This window comes from Oryctolagus cuniculus, chromosome 9 (assembly GCF_051225735.1).
Source record: "Oryctolagus cuniculus isolate XC-2025 breed Fujian yellow rabbit chromosome 9, ASM5122573v1, whole genome shotgun sequence".
Classification (NCBI taxonomy): Eukaryota; Metazoa; Chordata; class Mammalia; order Lagomorpha; family Leporidae; genus Oryctolagus; species Oryctolagus cuniculus.
In genome coordinates this window covers 91,915,226-91,937,890 of record NC_142875.1, presented here as the reverse complement: position 1 = coordinate 91,937,890, position 22,665 = coordinate 91,915,226, and the positions used below count along the sequence as shown (strand labels likewise).

At 47.5% G+C, this 22,665-nt stretch overlaps 1 protein-coding gene across 16 annotated transcripts in view; it reads left to right on the top strand.

Moving 5' to 3' along the window:
- The window catches only part of EEF1AKMT1 (EEF1A lysine methyltransferase 1), a 34,890-nt gene that overhangs the window by 11,152 nt on the left and 1,073 nt on the right, over positions 1-22,665 (top strand). For 5 of the 16 annotated variants that reach the window (XM_070049132.2, XM_017343473.4, XM_070049136.2 and 2 more), the window contains 4 exons: positions 6,269-6,431; positions 12,108-12,190; positions 14,698-14,978; positions 16,568-16,727. In XM_070049132.2, coding sequence (XP_069905233.1) covers positions 6,288-6,431; positions 12,108-12,190; positions 14,698-14,978; positions 16,568-16,704 — 645 coding nt within the window. In that variant the 5' untranslated portion in view covers positions 6,269-6,287 and the 3' untranslated portion in view covers positions 16,705-16,727. Of the gene's footprint in view, positions 1-3,346; positions 3,451-5,574; positions 5,704-6,268; positions 6,432-12,107; positions 12,191-14,697; positions 14,979-16,567; positions 19,265-22,665 lie in introns of those variants that run through there. The other 11 variants (XM_070049138.2, XM_070049139.2, XM_089304371.1 and 8 more) reach the window with 6 other exon arrangements.

Below are 22,665 nucleotides of genomic sequence, written 5' to 3'. Positions count from 1 at the left end.
TCAAGACATATTATCTTTTCTTTTTTTTAATAAGACTCAATTTGCTAGTGTCCTGTAAAGCATTTTTGCTTCTGTGTTCATGTGGAATATTGATCTGTAATTTTATTTTCTAATAATTGCTAAAAAAAAGTTTACATTTCTGTTAGGCTTATGCTAGCTTCATAAAACAAGTTGGGAAGTATTTTTTCTCTTTGTTCTAGAAGAATTTATATAAAATTACTATCATTTATTCTTTTTTTAAAGATTTTATTTATTTACTTGAGAAGTAGAGTACTCCCCAGATGGCCACAACAGCATGAGCTGCGCTGATCTGAAGCCAGGAGCCAGGTGCTTCTTCCAGGTCTCCCACATGGGTGCAGGGGCCCAAGGACTTGGGCCATCTTGTACTGCTTTCCCAGGCCACAGCAGAGAGCTGGATTGGAAGAGGGGTAGCTGGGACTAGAACCTGGCGCCCATAGGGGATGCCATGGCGCCACCCCCTCCATCATTTATTCTTTAAATGTTTCATGGAATTCACCAATCGATCTTCTCAGCTTGACATTTTCATTTTTTGGGGAGATCTTTAAATAAATCCATCTATTTTTGATAAGTGGAGAATGATTTCTTAATCACATAATTTAGTTTTACCTGCTTTTGTACTTTCTATAAATCTTTTTTTTTTTTTTTTTTTTTTTTTTTTTTTTTTTTTACAGGCAGAGTGGACAGTGAGAGAGAGAGACAGAGAGAGAAAGGTCTTCCTTTTTCCGTTGGGTCACCCCCCATGGCTGCTGTGGCCGGCGCACCGTGCTGATCCGAAGCCAGGAGCCAGGTGCTTCTCCTGGTCTCCCATGGGGTGCAGGGCCCAAGCACTTGGGCCATCCTCCACTGCACTCCCGGGCCACAGCAGAGAGCTGGCCTGGAAGAGGGGCAACCGGGACAGAATCCGGCGCCCCGACCGGGACTAGAACCCGGTGTGCCAGCGCCGCAGGTGGAGGATTAGCCTATTAAGCCGCGGTGCCAGCTTCTATAAATTTATTTTTTAAAAACAGTTTTGCTTATTTGAAAGGCAGAGTTAGAGAACGAAGGAGAGACAGAGAGATTTTCCAAATAGCCACAACAGCTAGGGCTGGGTAAGCTCAAAGCCAAGAGCCAGTAGCTTCTTCCAGGTCTCCTATAGCTTCTGCTGCTTGCCCAGGCACATTAGCAGGGAGCTGAATGGGAAGTGGAGCAGCTGGGACTTGAACCATTGCTCATATGGGATGCTGGTGTTGCAGGCAGTGGCTTAACCCATTGCACCACAATGGTGGCCCCAAATCTAATCCTATAATATAGTATACCCTTGTGTTTTGCTCCTTCCCGTCCTAGAGGGAAACTGCTAGTTCACACAGGGCTTATTTGTATTTCTGTCTTAACTTGTGTGACCAAATGTTTATTAGCAAGATTTTAAACAGAGAAGTCTTTGATGAAGAAAGGAAGAAAGAAATCAACAAGCTACTTGTACTTAGTGAAAACACATTGGTTGTTACTAGTTGGTACATGCAAGGTTTTTATTGTTTGAAGGATCTTAAATGGAATGGCTAACTCTCTGATTTTGAAAAGGAGGACAAAAGCAACATCTAGCAGATATTTCTCAATTTAAATGACTGCTCAGCACATTTTGTTTTGGGTGTTTTTTGGGTAATTTTTCTTTTTTGGTCTAATAGCAAAAGTTTTTAATTTTACTTTTCATTTAGGAAATTTTTTTTTGACAGGCAGAGTGGACAGTGAGAGAGAGACAGAGAGAAAGGTCTTCCTTTACCATTGGTTCACCCCTCAATGGCTGCTGCACCCGGCGCACCGCGCTGATCCGAGGCCAGGAGCCAGGTGCTTCTCCTGGCCTCGGGGCCATTTAGGTAAATTTTTCTTTTAACTTGAAAGGTGGAGACACAGGCAGAGAGAGATTTTCCATTTGCTGGTTCATCCCCAGATGCCTCCAGTAGCTGGGGCTGTACCAGGCAGAAGCCAGGAGCCTGAAACTCAGTTTGGGTCTCCCACATGGATAGCAGAGACCCAATTACTTGCGCCATCACTTGCTGCCTCCTAAGGTGCACATTAGTAGGGTGTTGTTATCAGAAGCAAAGTTGAGGCCGGCGCCGCGGCTCACTAGGCTAATCCTCCGCCTAGCGGCGCCGGCACACCGGGTTCTAGTCCCGGTCGGGGCTCCGGATTCTGTCCCGGTTGCCCCTCTTCCAGGCCAGCTCTCTGCTGTGGCCAGGGAGTGCAGTGGAGGATGGCCCAAGTGCTTGGGCCCTGCACCCCATGGGAGACCAGGAAAAGCACCTGGCTCCTGGCTCCTGCCATCGGATCAGCGCGGTGCGCCGGCCGCAGCGCGCTGGCCGCGGCGGCCATTGGAGGGTGAACCAACGGCAAAGGAAGACCTTTCTCTCTGTCTCTCTCTCTCACTGTCCACTCTGCCTGTCAAAAAAAAAAAAAAAAAAAAAAATCAGAAGCAAAGTTGAGACTCAAATCCAGGCACTCCAATATGGGATTTGGGCTGTGGGGAGCAACTCGGACTAGACTGAGTTACTGGAATTAAGACTTATTCTGTGCATCTGCTCTCCCACAATATGGCGCTGGGAGAGAAGAAAACAGCTTCTACACAGCTGCCTCCAGTTCAGCCAATAAACTGTAGGACTTGCTCCTGATTGGAGGAGAGCAGCGTACTCGGCGTGTGGGCAGCCGAGTTGGGATTGGCAGAGGAGGACTATAAAGGAGGAGAGAGACAGCATGCACCAGGAACATCTAAGGGGAACACCTGTGCAGCCCCCGAGAGAGCCGGCCGGTGGTGTGCCGCTTCCCTGCGGAAGTGGGGAATGTGGCAGGGGGAACTGCCCTTCCACGGAGGTGGAAGGGACAGTAGCCAACCCGGGAAGAACCAGCAGCAAACCCGGGGAGGGCTGAGCAGACAAAAGAACAGGCAGGGTTTAGTGTCGTTCCTCCATGAAGAGGGGGAGCGACATAATGGTGCCGTGACTCGGATATGAAGCCTAGGCAGGGTTTAGTGTCGTTCCTCCACGAAGAGGGGGAGTGACATTGGGCATCCCAAGCAGTGTTGCAATTGCTGTACCAAATGCCTGGCCCTGCTCCTCACCTTTTGAACACTCTTGCCACGCTTGGGGAATTCCTTATGTTCTGAGTCCTGCTTTCAAAGCCTCCCTTGCTGTAATGGCTCAGCACATGCCTTAGAGCTCTGCTAATCAGAGACACCCGTACAATTCTTCCAGTAGGAAGAACATGAAACAAGGTGAAAAGGCTTGGCATCTCAGCCTTCATATTGTGTATGTTTGTTTTGCCGCATTAATCTCGGGGTCACACTGCTTCTGCTCAGCCCTGCGTGTATACATCAGTCACTGGTGGAATTCTGCTTGCAATACGAGTTTTCTGAAAATAGGTCCTTACGCAGAGCTCTCCTACTCCTGAAGAGATAAGGAGGTAAGCGCAGAACTAATGCTTACTTTGTGCAGAATTTACTGGTGCAACTTGACCAGACCCGTGTCTCCAAAGTCAGTTAACCGGAGACAGGGGTTCACAATCCTTCCCAGGCCCTTGCTGACATCCAGGATCTGTGGCTATCCCTCATTTTTTACCTTACCCTCCTCCCCTTTTCATACTATATGTCTTGAAAACAGTCTTTATAGGGGCCAGCACTTGGCGTAGAAGGTAAAGCCTCTGCCTACAGCACTGGCATCCCAAATTGGTGCTGGTTCGAGTCCTGGCTGCTCCACTTCCGATCCAACTTCCCATTAATGCTCCTGGGAAGGCAGTGGAGGATGGCCCAAGTGTGTGGGAGATCTGAATGAAGCTCTTGGCTTCGGCCTGGCCCAGCCCCAGCCATTGCAGACATTTTGGGACGTGAACCAGCAGATGGAAGATTCTCTCTCTCTCTCTCTATTTCTACCTTTCACATAAATAAATCTTTAAATGAAAAAGAAACCAGTCTTAAAATGCCTAGGCAAGATGGTTTTCTTAGAATGCCAGGCCCTCATTCTCTCCTGTTGCCAGCACTTTGTATAAATTTGCTTTCTTTGCTTTAAACTCCGCCCTTGAGTTATGAGCTTTTTCATGCAGTGGATAGATGAACTTGTACTCAGTAAGGAGCTGCAGGAGGAGACTCCTGAATAATTTTTGCTGATTTTCAACACATCATTTACTGTGAGGCATAGACATATTTTAGAAAGCAAACAGGATGCTGTTTTTTTTTTTTAAGATTTATTTATTTTTAAGATTTATTTATTTGGGGCTGGTGCTGTGGCGCAGTGGGTTAACACCCTGGCCTGAAACGCCAGCATCCCATATGGGTGCCAGTTCGAGACCTGGCTGCTTCACTTTCCATCCAGCTCTCTGCTATGGCCTGGAAAAGCAGTAGAGGATGGCCCATCGGATGGAAGACCTCTCTCTCTCCCTCTCTCTGCCATTCCTCTTTCTGTGTAACTCTTTAACATATTTGAAAGGCATAGTTACAGAGAGGCCGAGAGAGAGAGAGGTCTTCCATCCGCTGGTTCACTCCCCAGATGGCCATGACAGCTGGAGCTGCGCCAATCTGAAGCCAGGAGCCAGGAGCTTCTTAGTCTCCCACACAAGGACTTGGGCCATCTTCTACTGCTTTCTCAGGCCATAGCAGAGAGCTGGATCAGAAGTGGAGCAGCTGGGACTCGAATTGGCACCCATTTAGGATGCCGGCACTGCAGGTGGTGGCTTTACCCTGTGTGCGACAGCGCTGGTCCCAGGATGTTGTTTTTGCTCTTAGATAACTTCTGATATAGAAATGTGTTTGGTACCTGTGTGGAAAGGAATGAGAACTCCCCCAAAGAGAGGTCTGGTCTTTGTGGTAACTCCTGTGATTTCCCAAGTGATACAGGCATCTTTGTTGCTTGTGATGGGCCCTTCAGCACAAGATAGTTTATGCTAATGAGGGTCTCAAGGAGAGCTTCTCAGTCCAAGCTTGGGGAGGGTGGGGCTAGAGACATCAGTCCCATGAGCATTCATTCCATTAGCCATGCCCATACAACAAAGCCTCAGTAAAACCGGGACTTTCAAATAAATAAATAAATCTTAAAAAAAAAAAAAAAAAAAAAAGCCAACCAGGACTCTGAAGCTCAGGTGGACTCCGGGTTGGCAGCCCTTGGTGCCTGTATCACACATCATGGCAGGAAGGTGGTGTGCCCTGAGGAGGATGGTCACAGTGCTCTCCACGTCATCTCCTTGGCTGCTCTGATTTGTGTCCTTGCCTTGCAGTAAATGTAACCAAGAGTGTACTTGCTTTCAGGCAGCTCTGTGAGTTTTTCTAGCAAGTTGTGGAACATGAGTGTGGTTTTGGGAGCCCCACTTTGTGTCAGCAGTCTTGGCAGACTGGGCCTGCTGGAGAGCTGTGCCTGAAGCTTACAGCTTGGCTGATTCTGGGCGGTGCCCCAGGAAGAAGTCTCTGTGCCTGGCTGTCACTGTCTACAGAACACCTGCCTTTTCTCTTCTCGTTTTGTCTTCCCTTTCTCTTTGTCCCTTTAATTTTTCATTTATATTTCATCCATCCTTTTTCTATTGATCCTTCTCATCCCCCAGTGACACCCATGAGCTTTAGTTAACCTGAACAGTGACACTCAACCATAAAGTGATACTGATTCAGAGAATCCACAGTGGGATGTCTGCATACGACCACTGGGTTACCAGAAGAAAGCAAGACATCTTTAGGTATTTATAGTAATATTTTTCCCTTCAAGGAGTCTTAAAAACCTGAAAATGTAATTTGTAAAATCTGAGCACTTTTTTTTAAAGATTTATTTGAGAGGTAGAGTTATTACAGATAGAAAGGAGGAGAGACAGAGAGGAAGATCTTCCATCTACTGGTTCACTCCCCAAATGGCTGCAATGGACAGAGCTGGGCTAATCTGAAGCCAGGAGCCAGGAGTTCTTCCGGGTCTTCAAGCACTTGAGCCTTCTTCTACTGCTTTCCCAGGCTATTAGCAGGGGACTGGATTGGAAGAGGAGCAGCTAGGACATGAACTGGCACCCATATGGGATCCTGGTGCTGCAGGCAGAGGCTTAACCTTTTACGCCACAGCACCAGCCCCAAAATTTGAACGTATTTGAAAGAAAAATCTGCATTTGTTGAATTATGGTTCAATAGAAGGCCTCTGTCAGTGTTTGGCCACAGTAGTTTGAATACTTGCTGTAAGATAAAATTCCTTTTAATTGTTATTTGGTGGGAAGGGGAAGCAAAATCTACACAGCACCTTTCTATACTCCTTATCTACAGGTTGTACACAGTTGGTGACATGAGTGACACAGAAGATGACGACACTCCTCAGCTTTCTTCCCACGCCTTAGCAGCTCTCCAGGAATTTTATGCTGAGCAGAAGCAACAAGCTGACCCAGGTGCACATGATAAATATAACATTGGAATAATAGAAGAGAACTGGGTAAGTAAATACATTCCACATTCATTAGGAAGTTTTAATGTGGATCCTGTTCTGTGCCTAGTCCAGTGTTTGTGTTCCTCAGTTCCAAAAGCTCCATCAGCTGTCATTTGGAGCTGGTACTGTTGACGGGGGAGTGAAGGCAGAGAGCATTCACAGAACATGTAAGGATGGTACTGAATACAGGTTTTGCTGTTTCTGCCTATCAGGCTGGGATCACAGGAGAGGGCTTTTCAGATAGAAGGACAATAGGTCATTATGTCCAAAACAGATTTGTGTTTCTTTCTTGCATAAAGATACATCCTATTGTTTTTTTTGTTTGTTTGTTTTGACAGGCAAAGTGGACAGTGAGAGAGAGAGACAGAGAGAAAGGTCTTCCTTTGCCGGTGGTTCACCCTCCAATGGCCGCCGCGGCAGGCGCGCTGCGGCCGGCGCACCGCGCTGATCCGATGGCAGGAGCCAGGAGCCAGGTGCTTCTCCTGGTCTCCCATGGGGTGCAGGGCCCAAGCACTTGGGCCATCCTCCACTGCACTCCCTGGCCACAGCAGAGAGCTGGCCTGGAAGAGGGGCAACCGGGACAGAATCCGGCGCCCCGACCGGGACTAGAACCCAGTGTGCCGGTGCCGCAAGGTGGAGGATTAGCCTAGTGAGCCGTGGCGCCGGCTCATCCTATTGGTTTTTTATGAAGGTCAACAATCCTGGTAGAAAGAGGAAAATGAATCATTGCAGTAAATGGGGTAATTGAACTTAAGGATGCAATAAACAAATTAATGGGTGGGCATTTAGTCTAATTGGTAAGATACCACTTGGGATGCCTGCATCCTATATCAAAGCACCTGGTTCAAGTCCCAGATCCACCCTGATTCCACCAGCTTCTTGCTAATGCACATCCTAGAAGGTAGCAGTAGTTGCGTCCAGTTGCTGAGAGACAGTTTTTAAAAAGGTGTTAATAGTTTCTAGTATATAATATTTTAGTTCTTTTTTTAAAAAGTAATTATTTAGGGGCCGGTGAAAGCAGTAGAAGATGGCCCAAGTCCTTGGGCCCCTGCACCCACGTGGGAGACCTGGAAGAAGCTCCTGGCTCTTGGCTTCAGATTGGTGCAGCTCCAACCATTGCGGCCAATTGGGGAGTGAACCAGCAGATGGAAGACCTCTCTCTCTCTATGCCTCTCCTTCTCTTTCTGTGTAACTCTGACTTCCAAATAAATAAATAGATCTTTAAAATAATAATAGTAATAATTTATTTATTTGAAAAGCAGTTAGAGAAAGAGAGAGGGGTCTTTCATCCACTTGTTCACTCCCCAGGTGACTGCAATAGCCAGGGCTGTGCCAGGCCAACTCAGGAGACAGGAGCTTCATCCGGGTCTCCCATGTGGGTGCAGTAGCTCATATACTTGGACCGTCTTTTGCTGCTTTCCCAGGTATATTAGCAGGGATCTGGATCAGAAGTAGAACACTGGGACTTGAACCAGCACTAATATGGGATGCTGGCATTGCAGCGGCGGCTTTACCCAAAGTACCACAAAGTCAGCCCCTTTACTTCTGTTTTTATAGTCACATTTAAACATAGGAATTAAAAAAGATAAAAATAGATTGAGATAAGTTGGAACCCAGAAATTTTTTTCTGAAGTAGAGCATTGAGAAAGACAAGGCTTGAACTTTGTGACTACATCTTAGTAATAGATTTTTCTCCATTACTGTGCATTACTGGAGGAAGCTTTTCTATTGTCATTTTTAATAGTATTTTACATGTGCATCCACTTTGGATTTATTAAATTAAATAAAATTTTCTTGTTTATTCTCTCTTTGAAATGGTGATAAAAATGTTTCTTTTCATTTACTTCACATGTCCCACCTACTTTTTTTTTTTTTTTTTTTTTTTTTTTTTTGGTAAGATTTATTTATTTATCTGAAGGGCAGAGTTAGCGAGAATGATTTCTTCCACCCACAAGTTCACTCCCAAAATGGCCCAGCATCTGGAGCTGGGCAGATCTGAAGCCAGGAGCCAGGAGCTTCTTCCAGGTCTCCCATGTGGGTGCAGGGGGCCAAGTATTGGCCATCTTCTGCTGCTTTCCCAGGCCATTAGCAGGGAGCTGGATGGGAAGTGGAGCAGCCGGGACACAAACCTGTGCTCATATGGGATGCCAACATCACAGTTGATGACTTTACCTGCCATGCCACATCACCAGCCCCAAGAATTGTGTTCTTGGGGGGAGGGGGGTGTCCTATCTTTTTGTTTATTCCTTCTGCTTAATTTTTTAAATACTGTGTATTTTTTTAAGATTTTATTTATTTATTCATTTGAGAGATAGAGTTACAGGCAGTGAGAGGGAGAAACAGAGAGAGAGGTCTTCTGTCCGCCAGTTCACTCCCCAGTGGCCGCAACCGTTGGAGCTGTGCCAATCCGAAGCCAGGAGCCAGGAGCTTCTTCCGATCTCCCATGGGTGCAGGGGCCCAAGGACTTGGGCTATCTTCCACTGCTTTCCCAGGCCACAGCAGAGAGCTGGATTGGAAGTGGAGCAACTGGGACTCGAACCGGTGCCCATATGGGATGCCGGCACCGCAGGTGGAGGATTAACCTACTGCACCACAGCGCCGGCCCCAAAATACTGTGTATTTTAAGAGTAAGTTAGGAGAGAGGCCGGTGCCATGACGCAATGGGTTAATCCTCTGCCTGTGGTGCTGGCTTCCCATATGGGTGTCGGTTCGAGTCGTGGCTGCTCCTCTTCCAATCCAGCTTTCTACTGTGGTCTGGGAAAGCAGTAGAAGATGGCCCAAGTCCTTGGGCACCTGCACCCACGTGGGAGACTCCGAAGAAGCTCCTGGCTCCTGGCTTCGGATCCGCACAGCTCCGGCTTTTTCAGCCATCTGGGGAGTGAACCAGCGGATGGAAGACCTTTCTCGGTCTTTCCCTCTCACTGTCTGTAGCTCTACCTCTCCAATAAATAAGTAAATAAACCTTTAAAAAAAAAAAAAAGAGTAAGTTAAGGGAAGGGATTTGACACTTAGATTGCCATTTGGGACATCTCCAGTCTGTATTAGAATTCCTGATTTGAATACTGGCTATTCCGTTTCCAGTCCAGCTTCCTGCTAATGCATATCCTAGAAGGCAATATATAATGATGGCTCAAACATGGGTCCTTGCCTCCTTGTGGGAGATTGGGATAGAATTCCAGGGTCCTAGCTTAGGCCTGGCCCAGCCCTGGCTGTTGCAGACATCTGGAGAATAAACCAGTGGATGGAAGATATCTGCCTTTCAAATCAGTTTTATTTTTTTTCTTTTTACTTTTTTAAAGATTTATTTATTTACTTGAAAGTCAGAGATACACAGAGTACGAGAGGCAGAGAGAGAGAGAGAGAGGTCTTCCATCTGCTGGTTCACTCCCCAGTTGGCCAGGAGCCAGCTGCTTCCTTCAGGTCTTCCACGCGAGTGCAGGGGCCCAAACACTTGGGCCATCTTCTACTGCTTTCCCAGGCCACAGCAGAGAGCTGGATTGGAAGTGGAGCAGCTGGGACTCGAACTGGCACCTGTATGGGATGCCGGCACTGCAGGCAGCAGCTTTACCTGCTACGCCACTGTGCCGGCCCCTCAAATCAGTTTTTTAAAAAATTGGGGCGGGCGCTGTGGTGCAGCGGGTTAACACCCTGGTGGGAAGCACCAGCATCTCATATGGGTGCTGGTTCGAGACCTGGCTGCTCCACTTCCAATCCAGCTCTCTGCTGTGGCCTGGGAAAGCAGTACAAGATGGCCCAAGTCCTTGGGCCCCTGCACCCTTGAAGGAGACCTGGAAGAAGCTCCTGGCTCCTGGCTTCAGATCGCCGCAGCTCTGGCCATTGTGGCCGATTGGGGAGTGAACCATCGGATGGAAGACCTCTCTCTCTCTCTCTGCCTCTCCTCTCTCTGTGTAACTCTTTCAAATAAATAGATAAATATTTTTAAAAAATTGAGAAAAAAAATCCCAGGAAATGGATAAAACATGATATCATGATATGAAATATTGTAAAACATTTGCAAATGAAACCTTTATATATTTATGAACTACAGAAAAGAACTATTGTACTGTAAATAAATGCAGTTTGTATTACTTGGCTCAGCAGTGCACACAGATCATTCTGCTAATCAAAACTTTGGGTAGAGCTCTACTGAGAGGGTGAAGGAAATGGGGAACGTGTGTTTGAAAGAGCAAAATCCTCATCTTCCATAATAAATGTGTAACATATGAAGTGGATTACTCAAGAAACAGTATTTAATACCTAATATTGGGGTTGGCATAGTGGATTAAGCCGCCACTTGCAATGCCAGCATCCCATACGAGTGCCAGTTCGAGTCCTGGCTGGTCCACTTCCAATCCAGCTTCCCTGCTAATGTGCCTGGGAAGGCAGCAGAAGATGGTCTTAAGTGTTTGACCTCCTGGCACCCACAAAAGCTCTTGGCTCCTGGCTTCAGCCAGGGCTGCGGCCATCTGGAGAATAAACCAATGGATGGAAAATCTCTCTCTCTGTTTCTCCTTTTCTCTGTGTAACTCTTTCAAATAAATAAAATAAAATACCCAATATATGTAGCTACAGAAGTGAATGCTCGAAGGAGTAGCTCAGAGTTAAAATGTTGACTCCTGTGGAAAGGGCTCCATGGGAGGAAAACATTGAACCAGGAGACTGCTATTTCTCACTTTAAGGCTAATAACACTTTTCTCTTTAGAAGTGTAATGTTATTTATTCAAATGACAGAGTGACAGAGAGGGACAGAGAAAGAAATCTCTCTGCTGGTTCACTCCCCAAATGGCTATAACAGCCAGGGCTGGGCCAAGCCGAAGCCAAGAGGCAGGAACTCCACCCTGCTGTCCCACATGGGTGGCAGGGGCCCACGTACTAGGGTCATTTTCCACTACTTACCAGATACATTAGCCCAGCGCTGTGGCATAGTCAGTAAAGCCGCTGCCTGCAGTGCCAGGATGCCATATGGGCACCGGTTTGAGTTCCGGCTGCTCCACTTCCAATCCCTTTTAAATGTATGGCTCACTGCTTTTTAGCATAGTCACAGATAGGTGAAACCATTGTCAATTTTAGAATACCTCATTGCCTTCTGAGATTAACTCAGGGGTGGGCATGGCAGTGAAGCAGGCTAAGTTGCCACTTGAGATGCCCATATCCCATATCAGAGCGCCTGGTTCAAGTCACAGTAGTCTACACTTACAATCCAGCTTCTTGCTAATGTGCCTGGGAGGCAGCAGATGCTGGCCCACGTGTTTAGGTTGCTACTACCTACGTGGGACACCCGGATGGCGTGGAGCATAGAAAAGGTGCACAGTCCTGATTTTGCTGACTGCATCCCTGTGGTGTCATTGAACACATTCTTCCATCGTCTGGTTCGTAATTCTGTTCACTGGCAGTTGAATCTAGAAGCTTAATTAGATGCAACCTCCGTTTTTCTGCCGACTCTACAAAGGTGAGGTGCGTTCTGACTGGTTGTCGTCATCTTTTGTGGTGGTAGCAACCATTGATAGTCAGTGCCTACATTCCATTAGTTCATTAGGGGCTTGTATGAATGTGAAATGATTTAAAAGAAAATGTAATTGTCAAAATTTTAGAAATTAAAGGCATGCACACTGGTATGGTAGGTATAAATTAAAATAACAAAGTCTATGCCAAAAACAAATGGATATCATTCCTCTGTTACAGCAACTGAGCCAGTTCTGGTATAGTCCGGAAACTGCCCTACGACTCGCACAGGAAGTGATTACAGCTGCTGGAGAAGGTGGCAGGTGGGGTTCAGGTTTTGTTTCTCTTTCTGTCTTCTAACCTAAAGCAGTATTTTGAATGTCCTTCCTAGATGAGAGGTGGTTTGTAGGGAGTCTGAACTGTAATCTGCAAGTATTACAGCTCACAGTTTGTAACACATGAGGATTAGGAGCAGCTTGATACTGAGTGTGGGGACATACCCAGGAATCTATTCATTGTAGAATTTCTTGTCTCTTCATTTTGACATTTTCTAACTTGTTTCTTAAAGTTTACTTTAAAGAGAAAATGTTAGTGTCTTATCATTTTGAAGTTTTAAGAATGTATGTTTTACTTTTTTGTTAATTTGGTTTTTATTTTTATCGAAACTTTGCATGCCTATAACTTAAAAGAACCAAGTGGTTCTAAAAGACATTTATTACTAATTTCCTGTATACCTGTCCCTCTACTTTCAGCTCCATTTCAATTCATTCTTTTGGTATTTGCAATCTGATTTTTTTTTAAGATTTATTTATTTATTTGAAAGTCAGAGTTACGTGCTGGTGTCCCATATGGGCGTCTGTATTTCTTACCCTCTCACCAGAGACAACGAGGACTCAGTTCTGTTATGCTCTACGACTACTGCAAAACATGTGTGCTTTCTGCCCATGCGCCAACAGTTTATACTTTTTTTGCTTAGAACAGGGTTTTTATTGTTCCGACTACCTCCTCAGTGTTCTTTGGAGTTTATCCTTTTAACTTTTTTTTCTTTTTTTGTACAACTGTTCCTATACCTCATTCTTAGTGTATTTATTTATTTTAAACAGGCTTAATTCACTTTATTTTTCTTGTGTAAAAACCTATGTTGTAGCCACAGCTGGAGCCTGGGTCCTCTGCACAGACAGTGTGGTGTGAGTCTTTTTTTTTTTTTTTTTTTTTTTTGACAGAGTGGACAGTGAGAGAGAGAGACAGAGAGAAAGGTCTTCCTTTTGCTGTTGGTTCACCCTCTTGCGGCCAGTGCACCGCGCTGATCCGAAGCCGGGAGCCAGGTGCTTCTCCTGGTCTCCCATGGGGTGCAGAGCCCAAGCACTTGGGTCATCCTCCACTGCACTCCCGGGCCACAGCAGAGAGCTGGCCTGGAAGAGGGGCAACCGGGACAGAATCCGGCGCCCCGACTGGGACTAGAACCCGGTGTGCCAACGCCACAGGCAGAGGATTAGCCTATTGAGTCGCGGCGCCGGCTGGTGTGAGTCTTTATAAGATGGTCCATGAATTCCTGGTAGGGAGACTGGGTGAACACAATCTATTTCCAGAGAGATCAGGAATCAGATAGCTGTGGGCCTTAAAGATGGCATAAAAGATGGCCTTAGCAGAGTTGCCCAGCGTGGCCGTGCAGCCCCCAGCTGAGGTGTGGCAGTCATCAGTGCAGCCGTCAGCAGCAGCTTCTTGGGGACAGTGCCTTTGGGAGCGGGAATGAGACGCATCAGCACAGAGCCACCGTGCCTGGTCATCTTGCAAGGCTCTTGTTCCCCCAGCGTCCTCTCCACTCAGGCACAGTGGAGAGCTTGCAAGGATGATGGCCCCTCAGATGGCAGTGGCTACCTCCTCAGAGCACTTCACACGCAGGCCAACATGACCACTGTAGTCCCTGATGGCAGCAAATGCCTTGAACCTGGTCCGCTGTCCAGCCTGCATCTGCGCCTGCACTGGCGTCGTCTTCAAAACCTCTTCCTTCAGTGTGGCAAAAAATGTCCTACTTGAAGGAGCTCTGTGGGTGAGACCTCAGTGGAAAGAAGGGGTCACCAAAGAAGGAGGTACTTTTCTCTGAAGGGAGGAGAGGGCTTCCGTAGCCTAGGCAGCTCGTGTCAAGAGCCCAGCTCCAGCCATTACACACATTTGGGGAGTGAACCAGTGGATGGAAGACTTCTCTCTCTCTCTCACTCTCTCTCTCTCTGTAACTTTCAAATAAATAAAATAAATCTTTTTAAAAAAAGCTTATTCTTGGAACCTTACCCATTCATAAACTGTGGACTTGCTAAAATGAAATAGATTCTTTTAAGATTCAAAGTAGCTTGTCTAGTGAGACCTCTTTTTAATGTATCTTCTTGTTAAACTGGACTTATTTAGGGTGTGACTTGAGGTTTTTTTCCAAGATCATCAAAAAGATTTTAAAATATCTAGTTTGGATTAGAAGCATTTGAAGTAGTTATTAAACCCCCAACTTGAGAATAATAGGTGATTTTAGGCTTTGGGCTAGCATCTAACTTTTGTCATAATGTATTCCTGATGTTTTAGTTTAATTTTTCTTTACATTCTCTTCTATAAAAAGCACACTTGTTCTTTCATATCTCAACATTGTGAGTTGTGGATTTTTAAATACCAAATTCCTTAAAACTGAGGCAGAATAAAGCTTTTTTTTCCCTCAAAATTTACTCTTACATCAACTTGCACCATTTAAGAACATCTGAACCAGGGAGCTAGTTGTCTGGGGGAAAGTGGTCAACACCCTGAGCTACCAAAGGTTTCCCATGGATGTGTTCACTCTGTGTTCCAGAATCGCCTGTGTGAGCGCCCCCAGTGTTTACCAGAAGCTCCGAGAGCTGCACAGAGAAGACTTTTCCGTATGCATCTTTGAGTATGACAAAAGGTTTGCCATATATGGAGAGGACTTTATCTTCTATGATTACAATAATCCACTGGATCTACCTGAACACATCCCTGCACATAGCTTTGACGTCGTGGTGGCGGATCCTCCATATCTTTCTGAGGAGTGTCTCAGGAAGACGTCAGAAACCATCAAGTACTTGACCAAGGCCAAGATTTTGCTGTGCACAGGTAGGTGCCACATTTCCTGTCTCCAGGAAGTCCAGGACAGTAGATGTTCAAATCTTAGGTTTTACTTCTAACTGTATAACCTTGACCAAGTGATTTAACCCCTCAGAACTCCAGTTTCCCTATCTGTAATGTGGAACAGAGACCCCCGCCCCACTCGTGAGAATTAAGTGGCACAGTGCAGTCCCCACCAAGTGCTTAACTTGGGACACAGCACACATGAAGGCTCACGCCTGTCAGCTATTGGGTCTTACTTGCCATCACCATTGGTAGCACTAGGATGTGGGCCAAGCTGTACAGCTGATAAGAAATGTTTGGGGTTCAGAGTTAAAGCAGATTGCCTAAGGTTACAGACCAGGCATTAGAGTAGGCTCACTGAAGAAGAGTTTTGACAAAAGTCACAAATTAAAAATGTGTCCTAGTAACTGTGGTTCCAGTATCCACACAAGGCTGAGAGGCCATTTCTTTTTGAAAAATTGGTAAAAACAGAAGAGTTTTCTAACCACATTGATGTACTTTCTTAAGATGACTGTAGTAAAATATGATGTAGTAAAATTTAAGAACCAAACATTACCCACCCTTGGTGGTACCCTGGGAGCCATCACCCATCCTCCCCCTCAGGCCCTGGGGCCACTGCTTCTCCCGGTGTGCCCTGGAGCTGTGGAAGTCTGTTCTTTGGTGCTGTAGGATTTTTCATTTGGTCACAGAAGGAAGTCTTTATTCATACAAATATAACTCACCTAAGCTTATTAACTCAACCCCTGTTTGCTAACAGGTGATCTCAGCCCAGTGGAGTATACATTCAGTTTTAGGGGACAAGTTTCAAAAGCATAACAAAACAGACCAGAGAAATGAAGCGCTAGTTCTGATAGTCTGACAAAGTGTGATAAAGGCAAGGCGAGTGGCTTCCTCACAGCCTGGTGTGTGAGGGCCCTGCAGGAGCTTCATTGGGGCCTGCCAAGGGTCTACCCAGGGGCTGCAGGCCACACTGGGGACAAGGGTCCCTCCCCCCCGCCCCCCAGGCCCTGGTGGGGAGTTGGGATTCAGCACTCCACACGAGGAGAAGATTAAGGATAGACTCTGGGGTTGGTGGTGCACGGCCGGGATTGTTTGCTGTACTCAAGGTGAAAAGAAGAGGGCCCTGACCAGGGCTGGCCGCAGGGAGGGCCTGGGGAGGAGTGGGCCAAACAGAGGAGGGCACGGGGAGGAGTGGGCCAAACAGAGGAGGGCACGTGCTCTTTCGCATCAGCAGAAAAGAGATCAGGAAAGAGGCCCTTGATGCAATGTCGGGAAACCCTAGTTTCTAGTAATTACTTTCGCTGTCTTCTGTGTTCCTTTGTGGCATGTGATCTGCTCCTAAAGTTCTAAGTGCCCCAGCCTTGTGGAGGTAAGAAAAGTATCAATTAGCTAAAAAGACATGGAAAACCAGGTCCTTTGCAATAGTGTAGAAGATAAAACGGGGATAGTTACCGCTGGGTGGGTGGTGCTGTGGACTGCCCGGAGCCCGGAGCCCCTGATCCACGCCAGAGATGCCTGGCCCTGGGCTCCAGCCGGGCCTCTGGCTCTGCACTCACTGCACCTGTTCTCCTCAGGGGCCGTCATGGAAGAACAGGCCGCACAGCTCCTGGGGGTGAAGATGTGCAAGTTCATTCCACGGCACACCCGAAACCTGGCAAATGAGTTCCGCTGTTACGTGAATTTCAATTCTGGGCTGGACTGCGGCCTCTAACTGGCAGAGAGTGACACAATACGGTAAAGGCCCCGGGTGACATTTCCACGTCGTTTTCTCTTCTCAGTCGATAAAAAAGTTACAACCTCCTCCCCTCCCCTCCAGCTGCCCTGGCCTAATTGTCAAAATAAGGGACGCTGCCTCTCATTGTTTCCCTAAGGAGGCATCCTTGGCGCTGGACTGTCTTCTCCGAACTTGAGTTCATGGAATTGGAGTTGGAAGAAATCTGAGAACCTGTCTAATCCACTCTCCTCGTTTAACATAAGAAGTACAGCTTCTTGGCCGCCCAGGGCCTCCTGAATTAGACAGGACCTTGGCCTCTGCCTCAGGCCAGAGGTTCCTGTACCAGGGCTCCTTCTGACTACCCAGCATCCTGAGACTTGCGAGAGCCCCCAGCCCACGCCAGCCCCCAGGAGCAGTGCCGAGTCTCCCTGGCACCGGCGAGTGCGTGAGTGCCCTGGGTTTCTCTCTGCTTCCCAGGTCTGTGGGGCTGACGGCCGTGTGGCTCTGAGTCAGCTGAGAAAGTAGAAGCACCACCACCTGTACACCAAATGCCATAGCCAAAACCAGGGGACTGGGCGCAGGCTACGTTGTCACTGCTCGGCACGTCCGTACCACGCCCGTACCCCAGAGCAGGCAGAAGGAAGGAACGAGGGTTCGCTGCAGCCTGGGGCATCGGGTCCTGGGAGAAGAGCCATCCCCAGAGATCAGACTCTTGCATGGAGAATGGATTCGTGGGTGGCAGGGGTCGGGCTGGGGCAGGGCTGACGGGGACGGGTTCTGTGGTGCTGCGATGCCCGTGTCTTGTGTGTGGTGGCCGTTTCACAGATCCACACGCATGACAGCAGTGCCTGCCCAGCTGGCGAGGGCTGCACCAGTGCCGGTTCCCTGCTCTGCCATTCGCTAAGATGCACCCTCAGGCAAAACTGGGCCAAGGGAGCAACAGCCCGTCCTGTAAACACTGGCAATGTCTTGGAAATCTGCAATCATTTTAAAGTAAAATCTTCCTCAGAACTTAATGTCCCGGGGCCTGCTTCGCAGCATGACGGGTACAGCTGCTGCCTGTGACACCAGCATCCCAATGGGTGCCAGTTGGTGTCCCAGCTGCTCCACTTCCAATGCAGCGCCCTGCTAATTCACTAGGGAAAAGCAGCAGAAAATGGCTCAAGTGCTGGGGCCCCTGCACCCATTTTGCAGACCCAGATGAAGCGCCTGGCCCCTGGCTTCAGCCTGGCTCAGACCTGGCCATTGCTGCCATCTGGGGAATGAACAAGCAGATGTCGGCTCTGTCTGTCTCTGTGTGTGTCTCTCTCTCCCCTCTCTCTTTCAAATAAATAAGTGAATCTTAAAAAAAAAAAAAAAAAAAAGCCTCAATGTCCATTTCTCTGGGGAAGGATTATGCTTCCTCAACTCCTGGGATGCTTCAGCCACAAAATGTGAGAGGCAGTGACCCGTGTCAGCTCCTCCCCGAGCTCCGTCCCCCTCAGACAAGTGACCTGCAGTGCTCCCGGCAGAAGCCAGCCTGGCTGTCCAGTCCTCAACTAGGGCCCGGCCACAGCTGGTGTGCAGGTGACACAAGGCGAACGGGAAATGAGCCTTGGTAGCTGAATGTCAAAGACCCCGGATGCGTCACCCACTGCAGGAAAACCCGCTGTCCTGACAGACGCCGAGAGCAGGCCTGGGACTCAGAACTGGTGCTTGGGAACCGGGAAGACCTGCTGTCGTGCACATCTTGGACCTTGGCTGTCATACATCTGCATTTTTTTTTGAGACATATTTTTATCAGTGTATCAGTACCTGACAAAAATTAAGTATTCATTTAAAAAATTTTTTTTTAAGATTTTTTGATTGATTTGAAAGGCGGAGTGAGAGAGAAATGGAGATGGCTCATTCACTCCCCAAATGGCTGCAACTGCCAGGGCTGGGACAGGATCTTTGTCCAGAATTCCCACATAGGTGTCAGGGACTCAAGTAGTTGGGCCATCATCCACTGCTTTCTCAGGCTCTTTAGCAGGGAGCTGGATCAGAAGCAGAGCAGCCAGGTGTCAAAAGGCACTCCAGTAGGCACGTGGGTGTTCCGAGTGGCGGCTTACCCCAATGCCCCACATCACCCACTTTGATGTTTATTCTTTTGAAAATAACACCTACTTTATTATTTCCTTCTGAATGGATTGACATGTTAAAAACTACCTAGGCCAGTCAAGGAAGGATAGACTTTTCTCTGAAGGGAGGAGAAAACTTCCACTTTGTTGTTTATGGCCCTGTCTAAATACTGACTTTGTGGACTCAAGAGGCTTCCATAGCCTAGGCAGCTCATGACAAGAGTCTTGGATGATTACTGACGTCATAAATAAATAAGAGTGTCAATTGTCAAATCAACAACAGGAGTCACTGTACGCTTGCTCCCCATGTAGGACCTCTGTCCTTAACGAGTTTTACTATGAGAATTAATGGTAAAACTTGTCTCCAAACAGTACTTTATACTTTGTGTGTCTGTGTGGGTGCAATCTGTACCTATGAAATTTGTATTCATTAAATAAAAGCTTTATTTTTTTTTAAAGATTTATTTATTTGAAAGTCAGAGCTACACAGAGAAAGAAGGAGAGGCAGAGGCGGGGGTGGGGGTGAGGGTGGGTGGGACAGAGGTCTTCCATCTGCTGGTTCACTCCCCAAGTGGCCAGAACAGCCAGAGCTGAGCCAATCTGAAACCAGGAGCCAGGAGCTTCTTCCGAGTCTCCCACACAGGAGCAGGGGCCCAAGGACTTGGGCCATCTTCTGCTGCTTTCCCAGGCCATAGCAGAGAGCTGATTCGGAAGTGGAGCAGCCGGGACCCGAATCCGTGCCCATGTGGGATGCTGGCACTGCAGGTGGTGGCTTAACCCATTCCACCCCGTGCCAGCCCCATAAAAGCTTTCTTTAAAAAAAAAACAAAAAAAACTACCTAGGCCAATAACAATGTTAGCTTAAACAAACAAAAAAACGCACACACACATATAGAAATATACCATCTGACTTGGGAATTGTGAAATCAGACCCGCTGTCCCATAATCTAACATTTATTTGAAGCGAGGCCTTTTTCTTCAGGGTGAGGGAGGGGGAGGGGAAGCTTGGCTCACATCAAAACGTCTACAAGTCTCAAATTAGGAGGCTTGTGCACTGAGGTAACCGCATTTTTGTTTAATAAGCAGCTGTCAAGTGCTTCATGACTCTGGACCCCTGATTTTGATTTTAGCAAAACGGCGTACTCATGTGATCCACCTCTGGATTTCAGAAAAGCTCTGCAGCTGCGCCCCTGCGGCCTTCAGAAAAGCCTCATGAGGCCTGGTGTGCTCCTGGGGGCCAGTCAGGCGGCGGGCGCCCGCACAAGGTGTGCAGGCAGCCAGGCTGGGGCGAGCCTCTCCCTTTGGCCTCTGACTACGCGCCCCATTGTGAACGCAGATGCGGGTCCAACTTTGTGAACCTTGGAGAGGCTCCTTGGCCTCCTCCACCTCACAGAGGACTGCACAGGCCGCAGAGAACACTTACCTAGACTTGTCTGTGAGTCCTGCCCGGTCCAGATTTGCACCCAACTAACCATCCACGAGCCGGGAGACAGGGTGAGCATTGCGATGTTGCCAACAGAACCTGCAGGTCCCCCTACAACTAGCTGTTGTGGGGCAGAGGGTGCCTGGACAGCAGGAGCAGACAAAGGCCCAGGCAGCTATAAAATCATTTTCACACAGGAAGCAAAAGCGCCATTTTGCCCGTGTCCTGCTGAGAGAAAAGCAGTAAAAGCAGCAGCTTGGGTAATTGGCCCCTGAGTGGACCTGCTTGTATTTGCAGAATGCCTGTTAACTGCTCCTCCCAAATGCTCCTCTGTTTGTACAGAAATGCAGTAATCCTTCTACAGCCCCCGCAGCCCCTCCACCCCAGGCGTAGTCCCGAGTCCTAGCTGTATTTTCAAGGGTCCTTGAAAACTTTCTGGAAAATGCATACTGGGAAAAACTATCTGGATTTCAATTTTTTTTGCACCGAAATAAACATTTTTTAATTTCATTTTTCCATGAACTGTTTGAAGTACTTTCAATTGTTTTTCCCGTATTTATACACTTACGATAAAATTAATTTATAAATCAGTCACAGATGAACAATGAGAAGTTATTACAATATACTTTAATAATGTTATGTGAATGTGCTCACCTTCAAAATATCTCGCGGGCACTGTGGATACTAGCAGCCTCAAAATATAATTTATTTTTATTAACTCAAGAACTCTCATCTTGGGGCAGGCATTGTGGTGCAGCTGGGTAAGCTGCCTTCTGGAACACCTGCGTCCCATATGAGACTGCTGGGTTCGGGTCCCAGCTCTGATTCCAGTCCAGCTTCTAACGTGTCCCGGGAGGCAGCAGATGATGGGCCAAGTGTTTGGGCCCCTGCCACCCCTGTGGAAGACCTGGACTGAGTACCAGGCGCCTCGCTTTGACCTTGTTCAGCCCTAGCAGTTGGAGGCATTTGAGGAGGAAGCCAGCAGATAGAAGATCTCGCTCTGTCACTCTGCCTTCCAAATAAATATTGAAAAATTTTTTGACACCAAAACTTATCTTTTAATTCGATTTCCCATGGACCTTTTTAGTACACATAGAATACTTCAGGAAGAGAACTGAGGGGAGTCTTCCGAAGGTCAAGGGTAATGTGCTGTTAAAACAGAAATAACGTAACGAACTGGTAAGATGAAAGAGGGCCGGGGTTTGGCACAGAAGTTACCGCACCACTTGAGACACCTGCATCCCGTCCTGGAGAACCCAGCTCTGCTGCCGATTCCAGCGTTCTGACAGCGCACACCTGGGACTCAGCAAGTGATGGCTCCGTTAGCTGGGTCTCTGCCACTCACGTGGGAGGCCCAGGTTGAGTTCCCAGCTCTGGGCATTGGCCTGGCCCAGCCCCGGATGTTGTGGGTATTTGGGGGAGGGAACCAGTGAATAGAGTTTGAGTCTTATCCCCAGTTGTCCCCAGGAGCAATATCTGATGATGTGAGTGTCATAGATTCTTTGAGGAACCAGATGGGTGCTCAACAGATACTTATAGTAGATGAGCATTCCACTTAGAGAAAACAAGACACGCAAAGCTTGCCCTTCTGGGTCTAGAATGGAATGCTAATTTCTTCCATTGGGTATGTGATGTGATACCTTTTTGGAAAAAAAAAATTTTTTTTTAAGCACATTTGAGAGAAAGGAAGAGAGAGTTCCCATCCACTGGTTCATGCCCCAGATGCCTGCCACACACATGACTGGGCCAGGCCAAAGTCTGGAGCTGAGCATTCAGGTCTCCCATGTGGGTAGGCGGGATCCAATTATTTGAGCCCTCACTGCTGCCTCCCAGGGTCTGCATTAGCAGGAAGCTGGAGTCAGGAGCCAGAGCCAGGGATTGAACCCCGGCACTCTGATGTGGGAAGCAGGCATCTCAACCACTCGGCCAGATGCCCACTCTCAGGAGTGTGCTGCCTTTTATAACTCGTACAATAAATAAAATAGTGACGTTTCCCCCATGCAGATAGTTGCTCTCCTTAATTCCATGTCCTCTGACTCTTGCACTATTTATATTTGAGGAGGGCCTGGAAAATGTGACACAACAGCGGGATGACTGAACACAATTACTCACATCGCTGGCGTGCAAGGCTGTTTTTCTTCCACTAGGGATACCATTGTTCTTCCAGTAAAATGCCCCAGTCTACACAGCTAGCCAGAGCTGTGGCTTTCACTTTTGAACTTTTTATTTGGGCGATCTGGATTCCTTTTGGTGCTGTGTTTTCCACGTGGGCTTTCTGTCAGTGTTTGGTAGGAGTTGAAGGCTCTCCGAGTGACCCTAATGTCCAGATCAAACTAAGGCTGAACGTGATGTGGGGAAGCCAACCCTCTGAGGACAATGCATGTGGACAAAGGGCACTTCTTGGTCTTGGTTGGAGGTGTCACCAACAATCAGAGA